Genomic DNA, 23,246 nt, shown 5'->3' with positions numbered 1-23,246 from the left:
TCCTAGTATCATTGACTTAACATTTATTAAAGACAGTTCTATTTTGTACAACATATTGAGCATATAGTTTAAGTCACATCTGTGGTTACCAGAGTTAATGACCTCAATAAATCTTACTTAAGGCAAAAGACAGGAAGAGAATTATGCAAACGAGTTTCTGAATAACATGTACTTGATACCTAAAGACATATCAAAATAAGTTTGAGCATAAGACCACTACTACCCTTTTTATGCACATACGTGAAAAATATAAGAGGGAAGACCAGTTTACAGAATTTTATTTTAAAGAGATTCAAATTTCTCAAAGAAAAAGAAAACATACAGAGAGCATATATACAAAGACAGATAATTAAAAAGGCAGAAATGACAGATTTGTTTTCTAATATAGCTGTGAATGTGACAAAGAATTAGTTTTCTGAACAGGTTTTTTTTAAATGATGTTATGATTAAAACCTCGGATGTCTTAGGCAGTACAAAATTTCTGCTTTCTCAGCACATGCATCAGCAAGTCACACTTTGCAGCTAGATAAAATGTCTTCCACTAGTCTCTTGTAGACCCAAGCATCACCTTTAAGCCGTTGTCTCCTGATACCCACTGCTTCAGATTTACTGAGCTGGCACACTTCTAAGTCAAACTCCATAGTAACTTTGCCAAAATCTGACCGTGTTTGACATTTCAGGATATAACTGTACAAAAAAGTATGGAAAGACAGAATAATCATTGAATTGTTTCACATTTATTTTACAAAGAAAGTTTGAATGGACAGAGAACGAAAGCACTTTACATAAAGCACATCATTGGCAGATAGAATGCTGGGAACCAACTGAAAATGTAGTGAACATAGCGCTTGGGATACTTCAGCCCCAGAATATTATCCCTATGCCCAAACATTAACACATGGGCCAAAGAGCTTCCCAGCCATAAGAACTACTACTAGCCATAGACCCTGACTCTCACAGAACTTGAAGGGAAGCCATAAGAACTACTACTAGCCATAGACCCTGACTCTCACAGAACTTGAAGGGAAGCAGATAATCTTGTATTTTTACTACACAAGACCACTATCCTCTCTGCAGAGAGGCCTGAGATGAGACCCTGGCTATAGCTTAATTTTTGCCCATGTGCAGAGCAGAAAAACTCTGATCCTGAAATTTAAATTACTACAACACATAGAGGCACTTCTGAGCAGTTAAGTATCCTTACAGGTTTTGAGCTTGGAAACATATCAGAAGTTGAAATACATACTAGTCTTTTACAATATCTATCACTTAGAAAATTCGAGAACTTAGAAGATGCGTATGAGTTTAAGGCATGACAATTTTTCATGCATTGAAAAATTAGGAAGACAGACATTAGGCATTGATCAGAACTGGGTATCAAACCCAGTCTCAGTATCTTAGTCTATTTAGTAAACTCTACAAGTTAACACAGGCTTATATGATGGTGTGAATTCTGTGCAGGTTTTAAAGTACACTAATTTCTTGCCAAATCACTATTTAACTGCTAAGAGTTAGGGTCATAGGCATCTGCATCATATCAAAGTTGTCCAGTTTAGCTGTATTACTGTATTCTAACAAACTGCTTGCATTTATGATATCACAAGGGATAGACAAAATTCACATCAGCCTCTAAGATTTACCTTGCTATTACTAGTTAATGTCTGCCAATCAAGGAGCTCTAGTAGAGTTCATTTAACATTTCATTTGTTTTTCATTGTTTGGACAATTTTTATTGCACACATTTCCACTTTTTGTTCTCTATGCAGAATAGAATTTTTTTTTTTTCAAAAAAGCAATGCAGCATAGAAGGCAAGTTTAAATACTTTGCTTTATCAAGAACTGGGGTACTGACTATTTAGAGCTTAAGTGATCAGATTTTACACTTACCCCTTCTGAACATATTCTACATTTTTCATTGGAAGGACAGCGATTATTTCATTCAACACCTGGTCTGGATTCAGTAGCTGAGTTGTGGTAACATTACAGTGTGCCTAAAAGTAAACAGCTCATTAAAAAAAGGGGGGGGGGGGGCAGGGCGAGGTGGGGAAGAAGAGAGGGAAGAAAAATGTATGTTTTTTCCTAAGACTAAAGACAATATGGTAAGTTTTCAAACAAAGCTTTGGAAGACCTAACCATAGTGACAAATGCTTCAAATTTCCAGTATTGTCATCATTAAGACATCATAATAGCGGCAGGAACATTGAAGAAAACTTCTGGACAATTACTATCAAAATACATACAAAATCTAATCCAGTATAAAACCTAATCCAGTATAAAACCTAAAGTAGCAGTGATGGTCTAGGGCAGCACAGAAACTATTAGAAGCCTTGTATCTAGCCATGAGAGGATTCTTTGACGGGGTTGTGGAAGACAGACATACAACTTAAAGCATCCTACTGCATTCTGCATAGTGGGGAGACTGGCTATAATATGTTGCTCAGCTGAGACTACACTTCTGTTACAGGCACAGTTCCTGGGGCTTTTCTAGTCCTAAAGCATCACAAAAATGAAAGAAAAAAGGTAACTTAATACTATAAACTTATATATACACATACTTTTTTTAATCCAATTTTGTTTAATAATGCATATAAAATTTGTCTAATAAGGGACATCCTGAACATCTATTGGACACCTATATGTAAAAGAAGGAAGGCTATGCCAACTGTAATGTGTAGCAAATATTCATCTAATTTCTGAAAGTCACAGAAGCAGACCTGCAAAGACAGGATTATAAAAAAGCTTGAGAAATGAACACAGGTTGAGATGCAAAGGAAAGAACACATTTGGTTCTCTACATGTCCCTACTCAGCCTAAAAAGTATGTAACCCTCTTTTAGAACTACTGTGGTAGTATGAAATGAAGTTCTATCTTCCACTACTTTACTCCAGTGTCTCTAGAGGTCCATCAGTAATTTTGCATATGCTGCAAACACAGGAAACTGATGCACAAGCATAAAAGTGTTTAAAGACAGCAGATTTAGCTTTTTTCCCCCTACTGCTCAAGTTCCTGAATTCCTAGTGCAGTTTGGACTCCTGTCAGATGAGTTGGTCAGGCTTGTAGCCAACATGTCCTGAACTTCTAAGACTGCCATCTTGCTTCTGACAAATGCCACTTGGAGAAGCTTCAACTGCAATACAGTGGCTGAATTGCATTTACACAGGCTGCAACACACAGAATAGTCTTCCTACTGATGGACAGCTCTTACCGTCAAGCAGGCATCCCAATAGCTGCAGCTCCACAGCTGAAAATATACACAGTTTATTTCTATGGAATTGTTCAGCCCTCAGTAAAAGCCTGGCCTCCTTCATGTTAGTCACTTGCTTTCCAAACTTGATATCTACAGTTTAAAGTAGAAGTTCCTCCTTGCATAACTCTCAAAGTACACTAGCTGCTTTTTAGTTCTGCAATTTTATTTTTTATGCAAAAAGTCTAGCAGTATGCCAATGTTGTCTGATGTATGTTCAGCAAAACTAATATTCATCTTCTGGACTTCAGTTTGGTGCTACAAGTAATGTAATGTAATGCTAAACTGTTACGTGCATTTCTGCATATGAGCAACCGGTCTTTCAGTGGCTACTTAAAGGACTAGTAATGAACTAGACTGAATGCAAAAAATATCAAAGCAGGCAAAGGTTTTTCTAGGAACCATACCTTCATTTTCCTTGGACCATCTGTGCTGGATCGTTTCTTTTTGTTTGGGGTGAGCATTGTGATCACTTTATCTACTCCTCTTTCAAGACTTCCAAACATCTTGGCTCTTCTCTTCTTTTGGCTGCTATCCACATGAGCTAGGTTGAGATCTAGTTCTACTGAGTGACACCTGTTACATGAACAAATTCATTGTTTTTCCTCAGTGTTCAGGATTTACTTATTTCAGATACATCACTAAAATTACCAGACCAAGCAGAATGAACAAACCCAAAGCAAGTGCAGCATGTTATGAGAGCTTCTCTTCAAAAGGCATTTGAAATTTAAACCAGAGTTGTGTATAAAAAACTGCACTTCTCTGGGCAACTGGAACAAGAAGGAATCTGTAATTATGGAAAACATATCTATTCTGAAGATAATTCAGTTATGCAATTTTAGAACTTCCCTCTACCCTAAATGTTCTAGTGAATGTAGAAAAACCTTTTAGGAAGGTTTTTACCAAGACAAGGGACAGAAAGTATAGCTTGCTGTTGTACCAAGGCTTCTTAGTCTGTATGTGGATTAAGGTAGTCCTGTTCCAAACTGAAAATGTGCACAAGTAACTAGACTTTTACCTTCTTTCAGGAAGAATCTCAGCTGTTGTCAATTCATCTATATTTGCTGGGTTTGTGGGTTTCTTAATTGGGGTGACTGTAGTGAACTGGCTCTCTGAAAGAAAGAATCCAAGCCAAAGCAGGTATGTTTCTACAGTGAAAAATTTTCTTTTCTTTAGCAAGGATCTCTCATGAGTAGTAATTTATTTTCAAAAACAGCCCCCCCTTTTCTGCCTCTGTTCTGTATCTTTAGAATGAGAAAATAGGCTTTTATACAATCACAAGACTTCCTCTATTATACAAAGAAAAATTCAAAGTGATTTCCCCAGGGCTCTACAAGTCAAACCTCACAGAAACCAATACAGTTCAGTATTAGAAATTTGGAAGGGGAGAGGATTGGAACTGCTTTGCCACTGGTCCCAGGATAAATATTGAGCAATTCACTGTGTCAAATATTAGCATTCTGCACCAAATCATTTATATGAAGGCATCCTTTATATGAAGGGTGTGAATTATATAGCCATTTTTAATACAGCACACTAAATAACAGCCTAAAAAGTTCCATCCACACTTTGACATCTTCAGCTGGAAGTTCCAGCTCACTACAGAATTTCATCTATCCCCAGAAAGTGATGATCTCAAAATTTTTCCTACGTATTTGCACCATTTTCTCTCAAAGTATTACTACCACCTTTCCCAAAAGAAAGATCATTCAGTGTTAGCTTTCATTTGTTTAATCCTCAGAAAAATATACAATTAAGTGAGCTACAACTTTATTCCTACAGTTTCAGAAAAAGTACCTACTTCTGCTTTTTAAGGTTAACATGGAGAAAAAGTGTTCACAAGTTACCATGTACAATTTTAAGACAAAAAGATCAAACCAAAAAAAAAGAAAAGAAAAGAGAAAGATCTAGCCTTTGCAGTACTCTTCTTCCTTCAGTATTTCACAAAGGATATTATGACTGAACATAGGTATGGCCAGGATCATTTATAACTTAAATTAGCCTGCAAAGACCTGCTGTTTCTGAATGATTTCCCCTAGCATCTGAAATAGAAGGTTCTCCTACTCTAAGTAGTCCTTGCTATTTGAAGGAAAGAGTTAGCCCTTACACTATCAACATCAAAGTTTTAATGTTACGGGGTAAAGAGAAGAGTAATGTATGTACAGGACCAATCATCAAGAACAGACTACAGAGACTGTAAGGACAAAAGTCTTTGGTAAATCATCTGAAGAACTGACACACAATTTAGACAGATGTCTGTCTGGTTCATCACAACAGTAAGATTTATGCACTTTTAAAAGGAGTATTTTCACTGCCACTTTGGCCTGTTATTGTGAAAATGCTGATACACTACTGTAAGAAATCCAAGCAAGAAGCAGTAGGTGCCACCTTGACTAAAAGCATCCCTATATTTTCATTCAACATAATAACAAAGGAAAAGCAAAAAAGCATACAGGAAATTTTGTTCTAAACCATTATGGAATAACAGTGAAGTATGGAAGAAAGGTAAACATACAAGCGAGTTTTAGAAGCATAGCACTTGCCTCCATGTTGGAGTGCAGTGAAAGGCCTGCACATGTGATACTGTAAGAAGCAATGACTTCTGTAATTAACATTGAAGTAGCATACCCTGACACATGGTTAAGCTTCTTGCAGCACCTTATCAAAAGCAGCAGAAGACTGATGAAGGTAAGTTCTTGGACAAAAAAGCCTTCCCAAAACATGTGTTAGAAACATAACTATTAAGTCCTGGATATTTTAAGTTACAAAATTCCTAACCTTCACACATGCTATAAGTATGTTACATATGAGGTACCTTTGAGAGCACGTGCCTGAAAGGGTATGGGCTGTGTTTGCTTCTCATTCATACTCCTTGCAGAAGGAGTCTTTGGAGCAGGAAGTGCAAAGGGCATTTCACTTTTTACAGCAGGTTCTGTATCAACATTCTCTTTGTTTTCATGCTTCCTCGATGCCACTTTTCTTGTCACTGGAGTTGACAGTGTGAATTCTATATCATCCAGTTCAGCATCATGCTCTGAATGCTACAAGAGATGTAACAAAAAAGGCTTACTATGCTGTATTCTGATCACATTCAGGGATGCAGTTGACAAGGAATTCTGAAATCTAAGCAGATCAGATGCAATGCTTATAAAAATATTATACAATACAAAGATATAGTTTAAAAAAAAGAACTTCAATATCTCTGATTCTCCCTACAAATTGATAAAAAAACATCTTGCTAATTCATTTGCCATTCCTTTATCTGTTCTAAATTTTTCAGCTTCCATATTTAAGACTATTTCCCACCAACTCATCTGAACTTATCTAAGAATTTGCATTTGGTTTAACTCTATAATTGGAATCGCTTCACTGGATTTTCTTGTTTACTACAAAGAGGTTAAACTTCTTCCCCTTACCTTTAAAGACTTGTCCAGCTCTAGGCTAGCTCTGAGATCTTGTTTTATCATGCCTCATTCTTTCCAGTGAGTTTTAAAATCCTCTTGGTCTCATTCTCACTCCTTACATGCTGCCGTTAGGCAAACGAAATGTCAAAGTCCAGGTTCACATCAAATGAATCATGACGTACGGCTAGAGGGAAGCTACAATCTATGTTCAGCTATGACATCTAAAAAGCTTCTCCCTTGCCCAAAGTCCTGTATAGAACCATATGTTTATATACATAATAACCATTGTGTATAATGAGAATACAAGATTTTTGAAATAACAGTAATTTTTTTTTAAAAGTAGGATTAGTTCTGCAAACACCTGCTTTGTTCTTGAAATATTTGGACTTAATTCCTCAAATGGAAATTCTTCAGATAGCAAAACTGATTCAGAAAATTCCACGGATCCAAATGCATATGGCACTTCACTGCTGTTTAGCCTATCTTTGTATGTAAAGTTCTTTTCAGACTAAAAAAAGAAGACATGGCTGAGATTCCAGTGCAGTATTAAGAGGAAGATTAAAAAATTTCATCAAGTCTTTTTTTTTTCCCCCAAGTTCTTAATTATGGGTAACAGCTAACAGAAGATCCCATGCCAGTCACCTAAGCTTTGTAACAAAATTTTAATATTGTCATTCTGATGTTGTCATTTATATCATAAGCAGATGTGAAATTATTCTCAAAGAACAATCTTTCATGATCTGTGCCAAGAAGAGAAGCAACTCACAAGAAAATCTGCCTTTGATTTCATTCAGACCACAAGCTCTTTTAACCAGTGCAAAGAACCCAAGAAAATAATGCAGTAAAGCCTGAAAGAGGGCAGGCAACACATAAAGGCAAGCACATTACATCAGAACATATGATAATGGAATCTGTAACAATACCTGAACCAGCATTCAGAAGCCTTCATATAATGGCAAGCACAGTAAAATAAGTTTTTTTTATTATTAAACAGCTGGATTCACAACTTTAGTCAAGAATTCTAATCTTTGTGTTTTAAAAGTTTGTGATCAAAGCAATGAATACTGTGTATCTTGCATACTGCTTCTTTAGTCATCTCCTGTTATCTTTCATTTAGGCATTACAAGGCAAAGATATGCTGCCCAGCTTTCCATTTACCAAAGGAAAAAAAACAAAACTGATTTTGTGAAGTGAAGGAGGAAACTACATGAAACAAAACCTTTACAGATAAAACACATGGTGCGTGAGCAGGACAAGCAGTCTGGAATAGCTGTATTCTTCCATACAGCTCTGTCCTTCTTTTCTTAGGGAGAAATAAGTTTTATGATAGTGTGGATATCCCATGGAAGCTTTCTGAATCAAGGTTTTTTATTTTGGTTTTTTTTTTTTGTTTTTTTTAATATTTTGGTATTAGCATTTGAACAAAATTAGTTTATTTTATACCCTCATATACCAATCAACTATTTAGACCAGGATTTGGCAAAAATTTCTGACATGTGGAAAGAGGCCAGCAACAATCTTCTTCCCTACTCATTTCAGTCTTCCAGATATTAAGGAATGTTCTACTATTAAACACTTTAAATAGAGAATTGATAACATTTTAGAAGCTATCGGGTTCCTGTTCCTTCTTCATTAATCTTGTTTGCCAACCAGTAAGATTCTTTCATAAGGAAAGGGGCTGCATTTGTCTATAGATACCACATGACGGATAGGAGAGCAGGGATATTTTGCTTCCTACAACCCCTTCCCAGACCAGACAGATCCTACCAACTATTTATGTTGAAGCTCTTCTCCAGCATTACACTGGGAAGGGGAAAGATGACTCCAAATTAGAGGATGGAAAAAGAGGTGGCAAAAGACCAAGCTGCCACAGCTCACCCTTCTTCCCACTACTTAGAAGTGATGAAATAGGAAATATCATTCTAGTTCTGGGGAGGAGGCAAAGTTACAGCCAGACAACAGGACACAGATGTCACAGGTAGAGACTACAACATCACAAATTGTAGAGAAATTTGAGCTTAGTTTTCATTCCATAAACAATCGGAATCACACTATTATAGTGTTCTCAGTTTCTAACAACCTTTTGTTGATTTCAGGAACCTCTTCTCAAGGACTTGCTTTGTACCACTTCCCTGAAATTGCATACAATTAACCTATCAGTCCTCAGCTGAAAAGAATGCCATTTTAGGAAGCTATCATATAGTCTGTCTGCAGTTAAGAGTCCCTTGGCCTGTGATCAAGATATTACAATGATCAGATATTTCAATACTATTGAAAGTAGAAAATGCTTCCCAGCATGCTACCAGATGTACTACGATGACTTACCATAAAACCCTTAACAGACATCTGTCAACTACTACCATAGCCCTTTATAGTTCAAATCCTGTTCCATTGCACTATGAAGGCCTGAATAGGAAATGTTGGCTACTATGTTCAAAAAGAAATTTATACAGTCGTTAATTTTTTGGAATATCTTTGCACTTCAAACTGCTTGAAATAAGGTACTATTGTGTGTAAGGCTGTGCCATCAAATGGTCAAACTTGCTAGAAGTTCCAGTAGTTCCTTTTTCTAGGCCAGCACTAGACCAGTGCTGGAGAACTTTGCTGGTTGGATATTCCAGCAGATTGAGTTGATATTCACTTACAGAGGCAAGCAAACTGTGTTCTGAGCACTGTATTGGGACTAATGTGTTGTTGCATTGTGTAGGCATGATAATCACAATCATCTGCCAAAGCATAATGTATATGTTAATGGTAGCACTGTGCCTCATTTAATTAATGGGGGACACCATTTCACCAGTAAAGATGAAATAACTTCACCACATTAGTTCCGCTGAACCTAGAGAAGCTCCACATTAAAATTATCTGAGTTTAGAAGACTAGTGTATTATACATATTTAGTAACACTTATGATTCATGCTCTTGTATACAGTACTGGCAATCTTAGAATTCTAATTTATACTTCAGAGCAATTTTAGTAAGTAACCTGAAATGATTTACATGCAGTCGAATCAGACTGTTACAAAAGTATTTATTTTGATTGCATGTCATTGAGAACAGCACATTCAGAAAGCTAGTCAGTAATTTCACACTGAAGTTTATAGTTCAAGAAGGAATGATTTAGAAGTATGGCAATTTCTCTAATGAATGCTTTTGAGTTTGTCAAATATAGACGACTACCACTGACATGACACATAGCTATATGTGCTATTATATTATATAATATATAACATATTACAAGAGTTTAGTAACTTTGGGCAAATTCTGAAGTGCCCTATTTGCACTTTGCTACCAAAGCACAGGAGGAGAATTTACCTTAAGACCTAATTACATGCAGGAAACCATTGAAAAAGCCAGTGGTTCAGGAAAGCCTTCAGGAACATGTTTCCTTTATTCAAGTTGAACAGCATGTTTTCAAATGTTCCAAAAGAGAACAGATACGGAATGAGTCTCTTCCCTTTGACTATCAGCTAATGTAGTATCCACTTCATTTAAAAGCGGGCTACCCAAACAACAAGCCAGTATGTTTTGGAAGACCTTGCTTACTAAGCCATGCCAAATGCAAGTAGCAGGGTACAAAAGTACTTAGACAAACACAGAAAAGTGCCAGTTTGCCTAGAAACATTTCTGCAGGGAGAACAGAGGTGGCATGAAGGACAATCTCCTGGAATATTCATGGGGCCCAGATGAGAGGCAATTTTAATCTATTTCCAAGAATAACCAAGGGGAGATTCTGTATGGTAGTCAGTTATGATGCACTAAATCCTTCCAGCCAGTTATCCCAATGTCATCAATTTGTAGTATTTGCCCAGCTTGCTAAAACATACTAATGAGGAGACTGAACTGTTTAATGACCAAGACTTTGGCTGACTGCACACATTCTCTTACTGATGTTTAGTGAACCACACTGTTTTCCCAGGCAGAGCTTGTTTAACAGAGAAGTATTTCAATCAGTATTTTAACCTGCTGAATTCTAAAACTTACCTCCAGGCCTGCCAGTTGTGTTGTACTGGCATGCCTTATTAGAGATGGAAGCCTTAAGTGAATGCACTTGCCACGAGCCTTCTTGGATTGAAGCAAGAGATATGTTGCTGACATTTGGTCATATTTCCACTAAAAACAAACAAATAAACAAAAAAAACCCACCAGGATTTCAATCTAGGTTTGAAAAGGTAAGTAGAAAACAAGTTTGGACTTCAGTTTCTGCATTTCTGGAAATTATTCTACATTTCTTTTCTACATTCATTTCTACATTTCATTCATTCATTTTCTACATCCATTCTTTTTCTGCATTTCTTACATTTGATTACCTAAGTGTAGTTTCAGTTGATGCACACTGCACATGGAAGATTGAGAAACAGACTATGCTTGTTCTTGCTTGAAAATTAGTGCATGATACAATCATAATGAGAACTAACGCTAGAGCCAGAATCTCTCTCTATTGAAGCGAATGGCAAAGCTCCTATTGCTGACAGCAAAGGTTTAGCATGGCCAAGACTTTAGCCAGACACAGATTTCCCCCCCCCCCCAAATGGCACCAACTTTTTGCATGATTTTATGTAACTCAGGTTGCATGAGGAAAATGGATACAATGCTTGACAGTCTTGCAACATACTACAGTTAGACTTTAATTATAAAGGAATTGATGTCCTCCAGTAAAGTACAAATTCAACAAACTTATTTTGGACAAAACAAAGATCACCCCCACCTTGTAGATTCAAATTGTTTTCTATAACTGAAAAACAAGTAGCATTAAGTCTACAAATGATCCACATGTAGTATTACAAACATGTTTAAAAGTCTGTTTCTATTAAAGCTAGATGGAAAACCTGTCACTTTTTCCAAAGTGAAGAACTACTTCACTACTATTATATAGAAAGAAATTGAAATTAAATTTCAAGGGAAAAAATTCACTTTCAGCTTAAAGCTAGAGTATGCATCGTGCGTTAACTCTATTACAAATGGCCATTCTAGCCATTACTAACATTTGTACAACTAATGTAGAAGTAATCAGTTCACCTTGTATCATTTGTATTCAAGAGTGACTAAACGGATTCTTTAGATTGTGAATAAGAATTCCCGCAAAAGTATTTTTTATTCTGAGTGATGCTCTGATGTTTTTCTATTACTTGACTGTTATAAACCAGAGTTAAGCCAGCATATGACATCTGTTGTTCAGCTATAGATTTCTGCAAGTATCTTTTGACTTTAAGAGAATCACAAGAATTTTAACATTATGGGAAACAGTAACAGTAAATTTTAGGTAATACCACAAGTACAATTAAAGGAGGAAGAAGAAAAAATAAATTTGAACCTCAGAATTCTCGTAATTAGCTACAGTTAGATTCTAAAGCTCTGCTGGGGCTCCTTATGTCTGGAAAGCATTATATTTAATATTTATGAATAAGTGAGCATTAAATTTACTGTATTAACAGACTAATTAGTTCTACTGACATATTTCTTACCTCTGATATTAACTCCGATATACTTTCCCTGCTCTGTTTATGAAATGCAGACAGCTCTGTTATGCAGTCTTCATCGAGGTGTCCCAGCTGCAAGAACATGATCTGTATTGAAGCCTGAGACTTTCAAGTTGTCTTCTATATCTATATCTGACCATGACATTGTCATCAAACCCACTGGGCTGAGTCAAGAATCAACCGTTTAAGACCTTGCATTTTAAGCAGTTAGCATCATGTCTAGATATTTTAGGGAATGGAAAGAAAAAGTCATACAACTTCTGCAACTTCAGTTTGGTCCTTTCTGAGTTTAAAAAGCCAATTAGCACTGATACCACGTTGCACATACAGTAAAGCAGTTCTTTATACAGAGAAACAGTGACACCCAATGGCCAAAGACAGGCATTGGGTGCACATATTCAAATTCTTCTCTTTAGCACCTACTACTGACAGCTAGAATTTTTTTCCATATTGCCCTAGCCTCTCACTTAAGTAAAACAAGTGCTAGAGAGATATGACAAACATTATTTTCAATGAGCTTAAAGTTTATCCCAACTAGCTATTCACTAGAAGGACTAGATATAGGACAAACCATAACTGTGTGACATGCTCTGAAGAGTATTTGTACTTTGCACATTTAATGAAGTATTGACTTAGCAGTATTAGAGAACTAACTGTCATTCATATATGGAAATAATTCACATTTTGATGAGAACTGAGTTACCTTTCAAATTAAGTAGCAGTTGCAGAAAACAATGAAAACACACTTTGAAATTCCTCCACTAGAGAGAACAAGAGCAAGTAATTTCAAATACACATTTCAACAGCAAGAAAAGCTAAAGAAGTAGCCACAACCATCCCAAAGCTCATCTTTGGAGAGCTGTCATCACATCACCACATGAGGGTAGTAGTAAGCCAGCAATGCTTACATAAGATATTGTGCCATTAATTTGGCAGATGCACTTACTCGGTATTTGCTTTGCCACTGAACAGGATCAGAATAACCCTGCATAAGCCAAGGATGACTTAACAAGTGTTTAACTGTAATCCGCTTCTTTGGATCCACCTAGTGGGTAAGAAAGAATTAAGCTGTTACTTAAAGCACAGAGGAATTGATTTTTCCCCCAAATTTGTGGGTTGACAAAAGCCCAAATAGAAGTTAGCATTTCATAACTTTGCCAAAAAGGAGGTCAAATACCTGAGTGGTTACAGAACCAAGATCAAATCCAAGAGCAGTTACAGAACTTATACTTGATGATAAATATTCCAAGAATTTTTAGCACTGGTTACATTAACTGTAGCATATTTGGTGCATTAAGCTTCATCTATAAAAAGATTTGTTCTTAGTTATATAGCAAAATAATCAATTCCTGAATGCAGCTGTTTGAAGACAAATGTCTTTGTTTACATTATTTCCATACATTAATAATTCTTACCACAGAATTTTCAGCAGAAGGCAATGTCAATCTTTTCTTCAAAGATCTGGAAGAACTAAACTTGTTTATAAACTGAAAATTTTCTAAATATTTTGCCAATGTAATATTTTGAGCTATGCAACAGCATTTTATAGACTTACTTGAATAGAAGCTTTATCTGTTAAAATAGGTTTACCTGCAGCATTTGGTGAAGTAGTAGTGTACTGCTAGGAGACAGCCACTTTGGAACATAGTATTTTCCTGTCTGCAGAGAAAAGTGGGTTTAGAAAAAACTTTGAACAGTTAGCTCAAACTGAATTATCAGGTTATTTGGATGACTGACACCCATCTTCAGCCAAAAAAGGAAGATCAATGGGCACATTAAAACTTAGCTAAAAGAACCACCTGAATAAATTTAATATTAGGTTAAGGTTAAAATTGAGAAAAAGTTATATTAGTAAGGAAAATATAATATTTGCATTTCTGTCAGGTGCATTTCTAAGCCAGTTTTCAGATACTTAGCTTGTGTGACATTTCCATCTCGACCCACTTTTGTAGCTAACCTCTTTATGTATAAGATTGTTCTATCATATAAACTTGATATTTAATTTTAGAAGCACAAACAAGTTGGAGCATAAATTGTTGATATAGTATCAGTACTTTGAAATCTGAAGGTTCATTCAAACCACTATTTTTCAGATACTAAAAAACTAAGCAGCCTCAAGAATTAGCTATTCTTACTATGAACAGATTACATCTATTAAACTCATACTATGAAGAAGAAAATATTTACAGCCTAAAAAGATGAGTTTTTTTAATCAAATGCTGTATTGTTGTTTTGGCAACTTTGATTAGTAAAATACTGAAAACTGCTTTTAGATGTGAGGTAGGACAATTGTAGCTATGAAAAGAACTGTATTCACCACAAAGCATCATTTACTTCTCAGTAAAAATGGAAAGAAACCAGTGAACAGCTATCATGAAAAAACAATTTATCACAAAAGTTTCATTTTTACAGACAATTGCCTCAGTAACAAATCAGGTAGTATTATATTTACATTTATATATCTAAGTAGAATATGTATTGCTTTGACATCACAAGTTAAAGAATTTAAATTATGTCTTTACAGATACTCCTAATGAGCTATTTAGAAATAGTACGCAGTTCCACACCACAGCTTTACTCTCAGACTAAGCAGAGTTGGGCAATACACAGCACCTCGATCCAAGAAACTACAGTTATCTGTTGTGCTTTTAATATGTTGCTATGGAACATGAGCCAAGGGAAAACAAAATCAGCACCTAAATGACTGAGAGCAATACTGGAAAGTAAAAAATTCACAACACCTAGCAGATTCAGAAAGTCACCATCAATAAGTTCCTTAGAGCAGTTGCATCAGATGCTTGATTATTCACTCAAAAAGTAAAGGTGTTTACTCAAGTATACGCAAATGCACAGATTTAGAGCATTCCATGGAAAGAAACATTTTGCATGTGAGTGATATGATCCTAATTAGATTCAAGCAGCAGACTGTATTACACTGATTGGAACAATAGCTCCGAGTTGAGATTACAATAAATTTCGGGATCTATGTGTGAAATTAAATCCCACAACAACACATAAATGTCCTAATTTGAATCAATTTTCAATTTACAATCACATAAAATTAAAATAAATTCTGAATGGAAGTAGTAAGTCTGCATCTTACTTACTAGAGTACTGTAAAGGCCAGCCAAAGACAAGAGTGCAATTCACAAATATTGATAGGAAAAGGAACACAGAGAAACAAAAGTCTGCAGACATGCGTATTTGTTCCGGGACACAGTCCAACAGGTTCTGCCATTACAAAATCAGAGGCCTTTATCAGTGCTTAGCAGTGGGTGTTCCTAGCACATTTGAGTAAAATCAGCACATACCATTATCTTCCTATAGACAGCCATGACGTTTTCATCATCAAAGGGGAGAAAGCCGCACAGTAGAGCGTACAGCAGTACTCCCATGCTCCAAATATCTGCCTAAAAAAAAAAAAAAAAAGAGATACAGCTCAGCGATAGATCATACTGTCCAGCTTTGGCAAAGTCCTCATACAACTAATGAGAAGTAGTTTTCTCTCTGGACAGAAAACTTACACTCCTAGTGCAAGCATACAATCTGAATTCAATTTTCCTTCCACTTAAGCTAGAGCACTACTAAAACCAATGTCCTCACCTCAGTCATCAGAAGCAGGCTTTTCAAATTTTGATAGGGAAAGAAATTGCTGCATTACTTATTTTTAATCTATAAAGATTTTTACTTGCAAAAATGAAAGCAAACTCATCACAAGGAACTAGTACAGTTGCATCTGTGTAGTACTGCAGCACCTGTCAGTATAATCACAATTAACTTTAAAGCCCTACAAGATACTGCTTGCTCTCTATTTGTACAGGCATGACAAGGTCCGTATGACTCACTCTGATATTGTAATTCTCACTAAGATCACAAAGAAAGAGGAGGCCTGAAAAACACTGAAGTCATAAACAAAGAAAGTAAGAGCTGCAGTCCAATGGCAGTGGTACAAAAATATGCGACAAGAAATACTCTGCCATCATCCTAACAAAGCAGCAGTTCAGCAAGTCTAAGGGGATTCTAGTTCTAGATGGACTGACAAATGCAAGTGGCATGTTCCCACCTTCTAGATATGAAACTGAAGCTACATACATTAACTTTTCTTCTTCTCTCACACTTTACTACATTGCACAACATAAAGTGGGAAAAGTCCTCACACACAAAATTCAAGCTAAAAACAAGCCTGACAGCATGTATAAGACACTGAGTGAGACTGCACAAAAAACTGGGAGAAGTGATGGATCATTAACAGAATGTAACGCTTCTTGAAAGAATTTGTAGCAGCAGGAGAGGATTTTAAGGTATTGTTTCACAGGATATAAAACAGCAGCTTGTGCAGATCCTGGATTAGTCACAGAGGAACTAGCCGACAGCATGATCTGTGACCAACAGAGTACAATATGTGTTATCCTGGTCTGTGACTTTTAAGGCTAGCGTCTCAGAACTACCTAGGCAATGCTATACAGGAATATTTGAGAGGGAAGTCCAGTGCGCATATCTGAAGCTCATGACCTTAAAATATCTGGGCAGGGTCGGGGGGGGGGGGGGGGTGGGGAGGGAAGGGAAAACATACCTCTGAGCCAATATATGCTTTGCCTTGAATTAGCTCTGGTGCTGCATAAGCTGGGCTTCCACAGCATGTGTTAAGATGATACTCAAGGCCACCCTAAAACACCACAGAAAACTCATTCACACAGAAGCATTAGACTTAAACTGTGTTAAAGCCTTCTAGCAATGAGGCATTAGAGGCCATGGAAGCTTCGTTTTGCTCTGCCATGCATATTGACCTCCTCATTCTGTTTTGGTATAATCTTCACTAAGTGGAAATTGTTCAAGACAGTGAGCATCCTATAAACATTCAGGTTGCAAACTGCTCATTCATATATTACCTTCAGAAAGTAATAGTCTCCTTCAGCTCCTCACCTAACAAGAATACATCCCTTCGCGATTGTGAAGGGAATAGGTATACAAAACTTGTGAAAAAATGATCCAAGAGCTACTAGGCATGAGGCCAGCTGGCTATATACACCAATATTTAATGAAATAGCTTCATGAAGAATCACTCATAAGAGTATTTTATTAAAGCCATATTACTTTGCCTGGGCTTCATTCTAGACAGCTGGAAATTGGATATTATACCACTTAGCAGATGCTACTTTAGTCTTAACTACTAATTAGAGCATCTTGCAGGTAAAGAAACAATTTTCAGGAAGAAGTAACTGTCTGTGGATCAGTAAGAACTTCTTCCCGTTAAATTCTTTGTTAGCAGCACCCAATTCACATGTTAAGCTTACCAAAGAGAAAAAGGCTTCTAGAAATCAATTTTAAACTCAGGAAACAATTCAATTCAAGCATACAGAACCAGAGTATCTATAAGTGTCACCTGCAAAAGCTATTTATTTACTTGTATCCACAATCACACAAGTCTTTTAAATAAAGATATATGCAGTTTAACGTTATTACAGAATGTGCACATCAACTTAATATTTGTATTAAAGATTATTATATATACTGTAGGATAATCTCTGTGTTAGAGTATAATAAAAGATGAGATGTAAGAGGAGAAAGTGATTTAACAGTTTGCTCATAGTCAAACATGCAGTTAAGGCCCTACGAAGTAAAAACCAGTTGCATGATGACCATGCAAACAGCTTGAACGTAGGGGTATAAGTCATTGCATTGCACCCTGAAGTCAAATACTCATCTTTCACATGTGTGTAGTATTTGACTTAGTTCTATTCTGTGAAAGCAACTCATACGTCTACCTTTGGCTTTGCACAAAGTCCGAAGTCTGTCAGCTTCAAATTATGTTCACCATCAATCAGCAAATTTTCCTGATGGAAAAGAAAGTGGTAAAGGATGCTTTTCACATAATTATCCAGGAAACCACATCGTCTTTCACCTCATTTCTTCTTCCCATTAGCAGCTAGAATCTACCTGAAACTCTCCTTCAGGGATTCAGATTGCCTGCTAATGAGTATATACCGTATTTCAGATGGGGAATAAAAGTTCAAATCTACTGAAAAGGACTTGGGAGGTCTTGGTAGATAACAAGCTGAACATGAGCCAGCAGTGGGCTCTGGCAGAAGAGGCAGCCAACAGTATCGTGAGCCATATTAAAAGAAGCACAGCCAACAGATTGAGAGAAGTTACTATAACCCTCTGCTCAGCACTGGTTGGACCACATCTAGAATACCACATCCAGTTTTGGGCCCCACAGTACAGGATAGATATCAAACTGAAGCAAGTTCAGTGGCTGGCCACAAAGCTGCTCAGGGGGCTGGAACACTTGTCCCAGGAGAGGGGACGGAGAACGATGCTCATCAGGAGAAAAAAACCATGAAGGGTGTGGTGGGGCAGGAAACACACCTCATGGAAGCCTTTTAATGTATCTACAAGGAGTGCATGAAGACAGAGCCAGGCTCTTCACAGCAGTGCTTGGTGGCACAATGACAGACAACAGGCATAAGCAGAAACAAGAGACATTCAGACTGGATATAAGGAAAAGCTTTTTTCCTTATGAGGACAATGAAGGACTGAACAGGCTGCCTAGAAAGATTGTGCAGCCTCCATCTTCAGACTGACTAGATAAAGCCCTGAGCAGCTTGGTCTGACCCTGCTTTCAGCAGGAGGTTAAAGTAGAAACCTCTACAAGTTGCTTCCAACTGCTCCAAAATTGCTCTTTGGCTAAAAGCTCACCACCTCCAAAGGTGCAAAAAAACCAATTCTCTGTGGGGAAGCTCTTTGGAGACAAATTTCATAAGTTGCCTGGTAAACTGCTTGTGCAGTAAGAATTTGCTTCTTTCCATAAGAAATCAGCATCACTAAGAATACAAAATTCTAATCAACCCATGGAGAAACAGACTCAAGTCTTCCATTCACTATCCCTGTGCTGACATGACAAAAAAGACACAGGAAGGGACCAAAGGGATGTGTCTCACCCTACTCCCTCTTCATAGGCATCATTCACTCAAACTATCAGTGGCTTTTTAACTTGGGGCATGAAAATAGAACAGTTTCAACAGAAAGGTACCATAAAGGTTCTCTTAAGGTACAAACTGGAACAGAGAAGATAATAAAAATGCTTAAGTGAAATCAAAGTTAAATTCATGTCCCTGTTTCATTCTCATCTGGCCCATGTTGTTCTACTGCTCTTTTGGAGGAAGATCATTCTTCAGATGCAGCCACATTCAGCTCTGTTGAGGAGTGTAGCAGTAGCAAGTCAAAATAATGTATTTTCAGAAGAAGTTACAGAAAAAGGCCTTCTATGCACAAGATAATGAAAAAGGTATAACTTACTTCAGCTACTAATATGGAAATAAAAGTCCATATTCATTATTTATTATAAATATTTGACTACTATTCAGGCTTACTGGTTTGAGATCCCTGTGGGCATACCCCTGACTGTGAACATAAGCAATTGCTGAGACAATCTGCCGAAAAAATACACGAGCTTCCTCTTCCGAAAGGCGGTCCTTAGAAATGATGTAATCAAACAGCTCTCCTCCAGGACAATACTACATGAAGACAGGAAAAAGTATTTGAGAATATATTTAATCTATTAATGAGACATAAGTAACAGTGAATGCAGAGAAGACACTGGCCAGCAACTAGAGTATACCATTTCATTCCCTTTGCCTTATTACTGTAGTGCCCAAAGGTTCCCAAGTGTGCCATACGTCACCTCTGTGGCAGACCAAACAAGCTTAAAAGTATCAATTATAAAATTTCAGGCAAGTGTCAGACATGCTATAGATCAGCTGTGAGATGACAAAATTTGGAATATTTAGGTCCCTGCAGATCTTGCTGATGTCATTTTAAAATAATTGAAGTGTAAGTTAAGAATAACACTATTTCAATTACTGTGAACTTTCAATAGCAGTTTTTACAAAAACTAGAATACATGACAGTTGTTCTTAAATTAATGAACCCTGAACACATGGGTTGAGATAACATGGTTAGAATACTTCAATTTGAACTTTGTCATCATCTACTGCTAAAGCTAAGAATAGTAACCTTAACCATGGCAGAAACATCAGTAACAGAATTCTTACTTCTAAGACCAGGAATATTTTCTTGGATGTCTCTATCACATGATACAGCTGGCAAACATGTTGGTGACTTAAGCTCTTCATGGCATCAATTTCTATTTTAACACGAGGCAAGTCATCCTACGAGACAACAAGATTCATGAAACTGCCTACTTTATATACTGTGCATCATAGTAAGCAAACTATCATGGCGGGGGGGGGGAATCACTGCATATAAATGACAGCATAAGTCAGCTTCTCAAATTCAACTCAGCAATAGCTTTGGTATTACCCCTCCAGAGTTCTGGCACACTCATCAGCAAAATCTGAAGAAGTAGATCTAAAACAACTAATATTTTCATTACTATTTTGGTCAAATTAGTACATAGAATAATTTTTGATCTAATCAATTTTCCAGCCAGCAAACGTTGCCCTCTCCAAGACAGGGCACAAGATTTATGTGCTTCAGGGCTGAGGAGCAGGCAGCAGGTCTACAAGTCACACCACTGCATTGCTGAGAACTCCGTAAGACAAACAGGCAGCATTACCAGCTTTTATGCATCTCTTGACTTACCCCTAGAGCTAGTTTGTCCATGATTTTTATTGCAACCTTTTCACCAGTAAAACGATGTAGTGCGAGTTTAACCTTTGCAAATCCACCTGAAATTCCAAAAAAGACTTTTTTAAAGATCAGTGTGAACACACACTTTCTTCCTTATAGTCTCTCAGTTACAGTAGAGCACACAGCATATAAAATTTGCCATGTTTTCATTATGGGAAGAAGTCATCAACTTTATCAACTTCCAACTGCAATTTCAGAGTTCTGCTCCAAAAAAATTCTACAATTGACATGAGAAGCATAGATTTTAAAATAATTCAGATAAATACTTACAGAGTCAAGAAAGAACAGTTGCATCTGTTTTCATTCACAGATTAAACTTACCTGTTCCAACTGTTTCATATAACTTGTAATACTTGAGAACTTCCTCATAGTCACCTGCAGCCATTCTGAGACTGGCAGAGACCTGCAGTTCTTCAAGCACCTGCAATGAGAAAGTGTAACTAATGTCCATGTTTGTGTATGCTAGACATCATAGAAAGAATATGTGCTGCAGCTCCAGCATAGCAGTCACCTGCTTTCATAACCAAGTGCTAGATACCTTCCTGTAAATTCACCAAATGAGTACTGCTGAACACCCTCAGGTTGAGGATGTAAAATATAAGACCCTTATAAGAGTGCAGTGCTAAAAGTTAGCCACAAGGCTGGGTAATTGTTTTCACTGTAGTGGTGAAACACACTATGCATCGTCCTCTCTACGGCAATGGCCAAGAGGAGAGGCAACCCTTCAGCACTACTACGGTCCACTCCATTTTGGGGGCCGTGCCTAAACGAGAGGTCGCGGCGCAAAAAGCACGTCGCTGCGAGTACAGCCTTGAAAGGGGGCCCCAGCCGCAACCCAGCCGGTTCCAGGCTCCCACCCGCGCCCGGAGCAGGGGCCACACCAGCTCCCAGGACCTGGTGCGCGGGCAGCTGCCTGCCGAGAGGCGCCGAGCGGTCATCCTGCTTCCCCTGGGCATCCGCCAGTAGGAAAGCCCGCAAGAGGCCACCCGCAGCACCAGCCCCGCCGGGGCACGGGCGGCCACGGCCCCAGAGCCGCCCCGCGGCGAGAGACACCGAACCGCGGCGCGGCGCGGACGGCGGCGTCGGCGCCCCAGCAACTCCCTGACCCCGGCCCTCTGCCGCGCAGGCGAGAGGAGGGTCTTACCTGCACGGCCACCGCGCCTGCCCAGCACCGCAGAAACCTCACCGCCGAAGGGATAACACAACGCGGCCGTTAGTATTCAAATACCCCGGCTGGCCAGCCCACATCCGGCCGGGCCCGCGGAGCGGCCAATCACCGCGGCAGGTCTTACCGGAAACGGGAAGGGGATTAGCTGTTGACGATAGGAAGAAAGTCGGCGAGTTGGCCGGGGAGGGTGTGGTACGGGTGCTGTGTTGGGCGGGGGGGGGTGTCGGCGCTCCCTCTGCTTGGGCGAACGGCTAGGCGGCGCTTGCCCCGCACCGGAGAGCTGCTCACGTCAGCAGGCAGTTGGGTTGCTCAGCTGGGGACAGAAGTCCTGGAGCAGCTGGATGAGGAGCCCCTGGGGGAAACAGCACCCTCTGTTCTGGAGGGTCCCCTGCCACCGTAGCCGCCTGCCGAAGATGCTGTGCTGGAGGCTGAGCTGCCCAGCCCTGAGAGCTGGGCTCCCAGCACTGTCTCATGGCAGAGCCCCTGTCCCTGATTCTCCCCACACCCACCAACAGCTCCTCGCTCGCACTTGGTGTTCACCCTCGCTAACTTTGTGCGAGCCGTCCTGAGCTCGCATGCAGGCTGCGGCGCCCCACTGCAAGGAGTGCCTGTGTGCAGCCAGCAATGCTGCAGCATGGTGCTGTTGCTCTGTGCAAAGCTTTTGGCCAAGGTGGGCTCACAGTTCCTGGCACAGCCGTGGATGGAGAACGTGTACGTGGCTGTCTCCAAGGCCAGAGCCAGGCTGCTGTGAGAGAAGAGCTCTGGGGAGCAGCTGCAGGCATCTTCCCTGGGAGAGTCATCACCCCAGCTGGGGCCTGCAGCAGACAGTGGTGGGGAGGAACAGCTCTGCAAGCTCACAGAACCCACTGAACCTTTGTCACCCGATACCAGGCACCTCTGCTTCTTCCTGCAGGGAAGCAAGGGTGAGTGCCTGGCTTTGTTTGTTGGACTGCTCAAGGGCCCACAGAGTGGGAAGCCCTTTGTGCAAGGATCACCTGGGGTAGCTATGGAGCTGAAATGGCCAGCCCAGGGACCTGGGCGACACGGAGCTTCAGCCTCCCCTGTCTCCCACTGCTCCCTGCCTCGGCCCACAGCTCTTCCTTTCCCTCCTGGCCTTCTCACTTGGGGTGCCAAAGGTGACGGTTGGGGCTGCCCTGTACCACATGGCATGGATGGAGACCATCATTTGCATGTTGCGCAGCCGTGGGGCAGGTGTGGCACATGTCATCAGACTACAAACACCCCTTTTCTCCTTGCTTGTTTGGACCCTCCAGATTTGGCACCCATGCTCGGGTGCC

At 39.0% G+C, this 23,246-nt stretch overlaps 1 protein-coding gene across 1 annotated transcript; it reads right to left on the bottom strand.

Annotated features, from left to right (window-relative positions):
• Positions 1-261: 261 nt before the first annotated feature.
• MELK (maternal embryonic leucine zipper kinase) lies at positions 262-22,063 on the bottom strand. The gene is made up of 17 exons (XM_026099376.2): positions 21,925-22,063; positions 21,102-21,201; positions 20,733-20,818; positions 20,183-20,299; positions 19,502-19,645; positions 17,894-17,962; positions 16,702-16,794; positions 15,440-15,538; positions 13,719-13,787; positions 13,075-13,173; positions 12,114-12,200; positions 10,633-10,761; positions 6,060-6,285; positions 4,263-4,356; positions 3,652-3,820; positions 1,888-1,991; positions 262-687 (listed from the first exon to the last, which is right to left on the bottom strand). Exons 2-17 carry the CDS (start codon positions 21,163-21,165, stop codon positions 510-512), a joined length of 1,827 nt encoding a protein of 608 aa, XP_025955161.1. The 5' UTR covers positions 21,166-21,201; positions 21,925-22,063; the 3' UTR covers positions 262-509.
• Positions 22,064-23,246: the final 1,183 nt, after the last annotated feature.

This window comes from Dromaius novaehollandiae, chromosome Z (assembly GCF_036370855.1).
Source record: "Dromaius novaehollandiae isolate bDroNov1 chromosome Z, bDroNov1.hap1, whole genome shotgun sequence".
Classification (NCBI taxonomy): domain Eukaryota; kingdom Metazoa; phylum Chordata; class Aves; order Casuariiformes; family Dromaiidae; genus Dromaius; species Dromaius novaehollandiae.
The sequence above is the reverse complement of the archived record's forward strand: the minus strand, read 5'-3'. Positions and strand labels throughout refer to the sequence as shown.